The sequence below is a fragment of the Panonychus citri genome, unplaced genomic scaffold (assembly GCF_014898815.1).
Source record: "Panonychus citri isolate SS breed McGregor unplaced genomic scaffold, ASM1489881v1 Contig00066, whole genome shotgun sequence".
Taxonomy (NCBI): Eukaryota; Metazoa; Arthropoda; class Arachnida; order Trombidiformes; family Tetranychidae; genus Panonychus; species Panonychus citri.
Genome location: NW_026515471.1, coordinates 51,614 through 59,560, shown reverse-complemented (window position 1 = coordinate 59,560; position 7,947 = coordinate 51,614). Strand labels below are relative to the sequence as shown.

Sequence of the window (7,947 nt, the reverse complement as noted above, 5' to 3'; positions counted from 1 at the left end):
ATTGTGGCTAATTGTTGATTGCTGTTGGTTTATTACTCGTTAATTTGGTTCAATTTTTGAGCGTTTGGTTTTTGTTTCTTTTATTAATCCTTTTGAATTTAATCCTCACTATCCTTATGAAGATGATGATGATTGGAACACATTGAATAACGTTGATTGCTTTCTGTTAACTGTGGTTATTATTATTACTATTAATTATTATTATACTGTTAATTGTTGTTATTATTATCCCAATTACTTGGATTTTTGCTGATTACCTTGATATTGTTGGTGGTTGAATGTTGAGCTTGACAAATCATTGCTTTTTCTTGAACACAATTGATTGAAAAATTGTCTTGATCACATTTATTGTATTAACAATTAACTCAGATAAATCTGATGAAATTAATTGTTTCAGATTTTAACGATTTTGACGATTAAATTGTCATGAGAAACATTTTATTGAGATTAAACTTAATCTCAGATGAAATTGTTGATAATTGTTGATCATCAATAACTTTGAACATATTATCAATAATATAAATCACCTGAAATAGATAATCCATCATTTAAATTAACCAACAATTAACAAGGTAACAAATTTTAAACGAAAAACAATCAACAATTAGAAAACGGGTAAATAAATTAACGATTAAAAGTTGAAACAATATTTTTCCTCATCAATTTAATTTGTTGATTACTATTAATGATATTTTCTTCACTTATCATAGAATCAACAACAATTTAATATTTATCGAGAAATTAACAACAATTAATAACTGGGAGTAAGAATTGTATCAAAAACTGTTGGGAGTTTTATCCCTGGTTAATAACAAGTGACTTGGAGTTTGTTGTACTGAAGAAAGAGATGAGAAGAGAAGAAAGAGAATTCGAAAGGATGATGAGGATGATAGAGAAGAAGAAGATGATGATGATCAGAAAGGTAACTCTCTCGAATTCTGGGTTCAAGAACTGTTCCTGGTTCGAAGAGGAATCGACGACGGCGCAAAAAGAAAATTCTATTATCTCTTTTACTCTAATTTTCTTACAGTTACCTTATTGTACTTCGTTAATTGTAATCAAATTTTGTTCTAATTGTAATTCACTTTCGATTTCCAATGACAATCAATCAGGTTAATTGTTCACCTTTCCAATTTTCCTAGAATTTTAATCGTTCGAAAGATTTGAAATTCTGTTTCAATTGATTAATCTTCTGATGGAATAGATAGAAAATTGTTTACCATGTAAGTTGAATAATCTCTGACTGAGTCTATGGATTTCATTCAACTGATTGAGTTGATTGACCTGAAAAAAATTCATGATGAATTTCATGATATCCATACATATGAATCATATTGTATTTCAATTTTAATCTTTTTTTGTTTTATTATTAATTTTTTTTTCAATTTTATCATATCATTTATCTTAATCAACAACAATTAGCCATTGATTGATTTTCAATTCTTGGTTAGAATAATTTTCCAATGATAAATTGTTTCTAATCTCAGGAAATTGAGAAACAATGTAAATGTTTCGGTGAATTGGATAACAGTTTAATTAGTGATGATCATAATTTAGATCATTAGATTTGCATTTTTATTTTTATTTTGAATTGTTCAAAGTAAAATTGATAATTTACTTTGATTGATAATTTTTTGTGTTTTCAATTTATCAGGTAAAATTGAAGATGAAGATTTACACCAAAAATTAATTGGGAATGATTAGTTAATTGCAGAATGATTAAATGGAAAGACAATTTAACGGGAATTGAATCCAAATTTAAATGCTATAAGGCAACAATTAAATTATTATTGTTATGCTTAATGTGTTGATTTTGCTCTTGGAAAATCAGGTAAAGTTAATCATTGTAATAATTGTTAACAATCTAATAAAATCAATAAGAAGGCAATTGTAAAAACCATGATCATGATTAATAATTAGAGAAAATTCAGATCTATGATTAATATTAATCGTTAATCCAGTATTTTTATCCATCAGGTGAACAGGAATTTAATAGTAAACATTGATTATCACATCGATTTATTGTTGATTATCTCTTAATGAAATTGATTCGAATCTGAAGAAGAAAAAAATTATTTAATTGAGATAAAAATTGGTTCAGTTAATTGTTGCATTAATACTCACTCATTTACTAGATTTCGATTCTCTTCAACCAAGGAGAAAAACCTTTCTCTTTTCTCATCGTATCTGTGGATAGAAATTAAATTGTCATTAATTGTTGACTTCGAAATTTATCGAACACAAATACTCACTCTCTTAGAAACTTTTGAAGATTTCGATAATCTCGAGTACCATCATTCAGACCATCGGCCAATTTTTCCGTCAAATTGATTGTCGACGATGAAACGACTGATTCCTTCATTTTGGGTTCAATCTTTTTAAACGTAATTTGCCAAAGGCATTTCTGATCATCTCGAACTTTATTCAAACACTGTTGTAACTCTTCGCAATTATTGGTAAATATTGAGAACTCTTTAAATAAACATTCCGATTGTTTGAGCGCAACTTGAGCACCAGTGTACCAATTTTCGAGTCGTTTTGTAATCTCTGACAGCGCAGTACAGCAAATATCCTCCATTAGAACTTTCAGTTTTTTAGAATTAGTATCAATTTTAACCTTCTCCAATTGGTGAAGTTGATCTTCGGCCACAGTTAAATTTCGAGCTGCTTTGTCTTTATGCAATAATTGCCAAGATTCACGAATCTTTTGAGAATAATATTTTGACCTTGATTTAGCTGTTTCAATGTCCACTTCACCCGTCGATTTGTTCATCTTATACCAATCTTCTTGTAGATTTTTAACATTTTCCTTCATACATGTCATCTTGGGCATCAAAGTTGATGAATAATCAGATAAACTTTCAAACAATATGTGACCCTTGGCCATTGATTCAAAATTAATGCTAACAGATTCCTCCAAATTTAATAGTTGAGCGATATGTTTAAGATAATCATCTACATCACTGAAATAAGCCAATTGGTGTGTTAATGAGTTGAAAAAATGGGAGCAAGCTTGTTGTTTCTCAGTAAGTAAACGCAAATTGGAATCAATCAGTGATCTGAAAAAAAGTTTGAAACATAAAGTTAATCAAATTAGAACATCAAATAAATTTTGTATCAATAAATTCAACGTTAATTGTTACACTTACATAACATGCATTGGAGTTATGTTGGCTAATTGATAATAGAGAACACACTTTTCGATAGCTCTGGAATATGCATAAGCTATAGAGGAACAAATTTTAGACTTTTGAGCATCTTCTTCGAGATTGGTTAATGTTGTATGCATAACTGGAAATTTCGGTAATTGTTTCGATAATAAAGGACTTGGCTTTAATTTGGTTACATCGGAATTTAGAAGTAAAATTGGATTATCTGGTGAACAATTAACTTCCGATAGATCATGGATTTGTTGCTTATTCCAAAGGAGAAGTGCACTTTTGGCTGGAATTGATACTTTAGTTTCCAAATTATGTTTTAAATCGTTAAGAGTTCTAAAAGCAACCAATCAGAGAGTGAGAGAGAGAAATTATTAAAAAATATTGTAATGATTGTAATTAAAAATTATCCTCTTACCCTACGGATGGATGAAGATAAATTACCACATCTTCCATATGATTGATATAAAAAATATAAAGTACATTATGAGATAGAACATGAGTTACGGTGGAGAAAAATTTTTCGAACGACCACATTTTATGAGAATCACATTCCATAATTCCAGCTAATAAAGGAACAATCAATCCTTGGATAGCTCTAAATATAGAAATATAATAATATAGTTATCACTCTTGATTACAATTTACTTGCTATTAATACTTACGGACTAAGGAGACAAGTTTGCGGGAGATTTCGACTCCAAACGATTTCACCGTTTTCTGTATGTTGATATCCCGAGATGATTCCTGATTGTTTTTCTGTTGTTATTTTAAACCTAAAGTTTTACATTAGAAAATGAAGTTAATAATAATTGTTACGAATTGGAATAATTTGATCGAAAATTTCTTACATAGTTTCTTTGTTTTTTCTTCCTCCATGAGGTTTAAACGGTAGAGATCCAGTTGCTATGTGAAAAAGAGTAACTCCAATACTCCAAAGGTCAACATTGGCACGAAACGATTTACCAGCTGATTTATGAAGAACGGCTCGTGCATACATATCGGGATGCTGATAGAAAATTGAAAGTTAGAATCAATCAATCATAGACAGTAGAAAATTGTAAAAATGATAATGGTATCAATAAGATTACCAGATATTCTTCAGTTCCATAAAGTGACATGAATGGCTGATCATCCTCCAAGACTCGAGCAGCACCAAAATCCGTTAACTTGTAAATCGAAATACCATCTTCACCGATAAATTTCATTATATTACCTGGTTTTAAATCTCTATGGATTATGTGCATGTCTCTTAGATGTTTCATACCCGCAGCTAAATGATTTAGAAAATAAAATTAGAATAAATCACAAGATCGAGTGTCAAAATCAATACAAACCTAAATGTTTGACAACAGCAATAAACTCTTTCTCCTCAAGACCATAACAATTAATTGGATCATCAAGAATATTGAATAAACTTCCTCCAGTACAAAGTTCCATGATTAATACTTTATGGTGAGATTCATTCTATGGAAGATTCAATAATAATAATAATGTTAATTACATGTTAACTTGTCCTCTAAAATTTAATTGTAAACAAAAGACTTTTGGATGAGTAGATTTTTTTTTCTCAAATTATATAGACAAGAACATCTCAAGTTTTAGGCCTGACAAGTTTAACGTAACAATTTAAAACCTGACGATGTCCAGAAATAATTATAGATTGACCTAAATTGATTCTAAAGGTAAAATTAAATGAAACACTTCCTTATACGCTTAAGGTGTTGATAGTTTTAAAATGGACACTTCTCATAATAACAATAGTAAATGTATAGGGAGAAAGAGAAACAGAAATGACCAGGAAAATTGTCCAATTTTTTTCTTATTGTTGTTGATTAGTCTAATTGAACTTACCTCTTCTTCAATGGCAATTAAACGAACAATATTCTGATGATTTACTTTCTTTAGAACTTCAAATTCTCTCTCTTGAACTTCATAAGGTCTCATATGAGAGGCATGATTAAAAGATTTCACCGCAACAGGATCACCAGTATACTTATTGACACCCGAATAAACTGCCCCGGTAGCCCCTTTGCCCAGAACATTATTCACATTCCAAACATAATTACGAGAACTCCTCAGGTAAGCCATAATGGTAACAATTTAGAAAGAATAGAATTTAATTGTTCAACATAATTAAAAATCAAATGAAAACAAGAAGAAAACAAAAATAAAGGTAATGATACACAAAAAGAAAACGTATCACTTGATTCACATGTTGTCTCTTTCACTTTCTCTCTTTCACTTAAATTGTGTTTCTTTCTCAGATTAAACCAGAGAAACAATTAAAAAGATTGTTGATTGTTTGGGTTACACATTAAATTATTAAATTCTAAATAAAATTAACAAAATTAGAGAGAGAAAAAGGTAAACAAGAATCAACAACTCTAATCAAGAGTAACAGAAAATTGAGTTTACGTTTATGAGAAAAAAAGAAAGGAAAGAGAAGAGAATTTTTTTTCTCTTTCTTTTTGTTCTTTTCTCTTTTTTCTTTTCTCTCTCTTCCTCTCCTTCTGTTGAACAACAACAAACATCATGTGAAGACATTTTCTTTTTTTTTTTACTTCGTGTCGTTCATTTAAATCCATGGAATTAGAGATTAACATGGATTAAAAGAATTTCCTTCTTAGTTCCACTATGTGAGTTGACCGGTTGAACGAATTAACTGGTTACCTAATGTGATTAATTTCTGTTAATTATTCTTCTTGTTTTCAATTCAATTCTTTTTTATTTTGTTCTCTTTTTGATTTTCCATTTACAATTTTTACTTTTGTTTATTTTTCTTTGCCTTCTTCTTGGTGTTTGGGTGTGAATTTTAATTGTGATTCCAACATCATCTGAATTGATTTGTTCTAAATTCCATCCGGTATCTTTAAACTGATCATGTCTTTTTCTGTTGCCACCAAAGTTTTCATCACATCAACTTATTCCATTCCTTTAATCTATGTGATCAACCGTTTGATTGATAAAAGCGGGATAACTCCTTTTTTTATCTCTTTACTGACCATCCTAATTGGTGGATTAGTTTTAATCACCATAATCAAGTCTACTCGTAATGGTGTCCCAAGAAACAATCGTTACCCTTTTTACAGTAAGTTGAAACCAATAACATTGTCAAAACGGTAGTTAATTTGTTCCTATAATTTTTATATAAAAAAATTCTTTCCTCATTTTTAATTGTTGTTTTCCTTTTTCATTTATCTTCTAGTTTTTGGAACAATTTGTTTCATTAGTGTTTCCTGTCTAATTATAGCACTGGAATTGGAAAGTTTAATCTCAGGTTTCACCAATTCTTTTCTTAAACATGGAGAACCCCATTTAAGATCTTCATTTGGAGCCATGATCTGCCATTGGAATGGAATTGTTAATCATGCATTAGCCTTGATGATTGTTGCTGCTATTACATGGAGGTAATTAACTATAAAAATGGTTTCAACGAGTCAACAATTAAAAATAATCACCAGAACAATATATTATATCCAATGACAAGGTCACCTAATTTCTTTTCTTCTTTTCATTCCGTTTGTTGTGCCTTTGATTTTATCAACTCAAGAGTTTTTTATTCTTCAACTAATCAGCTTAATTGATTAATTAACTCTCTCTCTCTCTAGAGTCTTTGTCATTAAGCAAATGTTAATCAATAGGTAGCTAATACAATTAATTAGCAATTAATTGTGTTATTTTGATAATGGTGATTTCCAAAAGATAATATTTTCCTTGATGTAGATTATTTTTAATACATGTATTACTAAATCAATATGATGATTTATTTAAGCTATTAGATTGTTACCTTGATTACTACTCAATGTGAGTAAACAGATAAATTCTGGTTAGGTTTTTAAATGGTTTGTGTTTGTTTTTTTCGTATCTCTTTGATTGTTTATAATTAACAAAACTTTCTCTTTATTTTTTTCCAATAGCAATGATTACACCGATACTTTATGCTTTTGGCTTGGTTCTTGGTTGAATAATAGCCTCGTTTTATTGATCGGTATTATGGTCGGTAAAACTGGCCTTAATGGAGGTTTTCTCATGTATTTACCATTTATATTTGTTCCCTGTCACATGGCCTATTGTGTTTTAATCAAGAAACAAAGGAAAACCACCAAATCCACAATTAACCAACAAAATCAATCAGATGAAATTGATTTCATATGGAAACGGCCTTTTGACCTAATACTTTGTTTTATATTTTTACTATCGACTTTGATGACTCTTCTTCGTGGCCTTGCTGTTCTGGACAGTCCATTTTGGTTGTGTACCAGTTATACAAAATCCGTTGAACCTTACCTGTTATCCTCAACTCCAGCACCTTTTGCTAAAATTCAAATGATTATCTATTTATTTTACTATTTACCCTTTTATTTGTATGCAATTAACCGGTTAATTGTTAATCGTTGTACTAATAATCAAACAATGTCCAAACTAAGTGCATTCCTGGCTGGAGCTGTTATTGCTGCCCAATTTACTCATATTGGTTCATCTTTCCATTCAAGAACACCCTATATACTTAGGGTGCCCTCTGATTTTATGTCACAACTTTTATTCTGGTCAATTAACTTAATCTTAACCATTGGTCCTATTTTACTCGCAATTAGATGCAAACAAGATGAATCAACAGAAACATATGAAGACGATGAAGATAAGGTAACAAGTTTTGATCAAAAGAAATCAACTGATTAAAAACAATTACAATTGTTTCCAATCAAGATTTTTTTTCAATGTAAATGTTTTTATTTTATATTTTCCAAAAAGAAATAAATTTATATAAATTGCAAGACAAACAATT

At 29.6% G+C, this 7,947-nt stretch overlaps 2 protein-coding genes across 2 annotated transcripts; one reads left to right on the top strand and one right to left on the bottom strand.

The window, feature by feature from the left end:
- Positions 1-709: 709 nt before the first annotated feature.
- LOC128386241 (serine/threonine-protein kinase TBK1-like) lies at positions 710-5,542 on the bottom strand. Its single transcript, XM_053345247.1, has 10 exons — positions 5,013-5,542; positions 4,496-4,625; positions 4,250-4,431; positions 4,010-4,167; positions 3,824-3,934; positions 3,577-3,756; positions 3,150-3,494; positions 2,253-3,059; positions 2,125-2,187; positions 710-2,056 (listed from the first exon to the last, which is right to left on the bottom strand). The coding sequence occupies exons 1-10, from the start codon at positions 5,247-5,249 to the stop codon at positions 2,020-2,022; spliced, it is 2,250 nt and encodes a 749-aa protein (XP_053201222.1). The 5' UTR covers positions 5,250-5,542; the 3' UTR covers positions 710-2,019.
- Positions 5,543-5,584: 42 nt separating this feature from the next.
- LOC128386242 (transmembrane 6 superfamily member 1-like) lies at positions 5,585-7,945 on the top strand. Its single transcript, XM_053345248.1, has 3 exons — positions 5,585-6,249; positions 6,367-6,568; positions 7,079-7,945. Exons 1-3 carry the CDS (start codon positions 6,042-6,044, stop codon positions 7,839-7,841), a joined length of 1,173 nt encoding a protein of 390 aa, XP_053201223.1. The 5' UTR covers positions 5,585-6,041; the 3' UTR covers positions 7,842-7,945.
- Positions 7,946-7,947: the final 2 nt, after the last annotated feature.

What these genes read in the sequence shown, in the direction of transcription:
- LOC128386241 (XM_053345247.1), bottom strand. Translation starts at nt 5,249, where the DNA reads ATGGCTTACCTGAGGAGTTCTCGTAATTATGTTTGGAATGTGAATAAT. An exon ending in ATAACTCCAATGCATGTTAT is followed by an intron (nt 3,060 to 3,149) that starts GTAAGTGTAACA and finishes ACTTTTTTTCAG; the next exon opens with ATCACTGATTGATTCCAATT. An exon ending in CTTCAAAAGTTTCTAAGAGA is followed by an intron (nt 2,188 to 2,252) that starts GTGAGTATTTGT and finishes TTCTATCCACAG; the next exon opens with ATACGATGAGAAAAGAGAAA.
- LOC128386242 (XM_053345248.1), top strand. Translation starts at nt 6,042, where the DNA reads ATGTCTTTTTCTGTTGCCACCAAAGTTTTCATCACATCAACTTATTCC. An exon ending in CAATCGTTACCCTTTTTACA is followed by an intron (nt 6,250 to 6,366) that starts GTAAGTTGAAAC and finishes TTTATCTTCTAG; the next exon opens with TTTTTGGAACAATTTGTTTC. An exon ending in GTTGCTGCTATTACATGGAG is followed by an intron (nt 6,569 to 7,078) that starts GTAATTAACTAT and finishes TTTTTCCAATAG; the next exon opens with CAATGATTACACCGATACTT.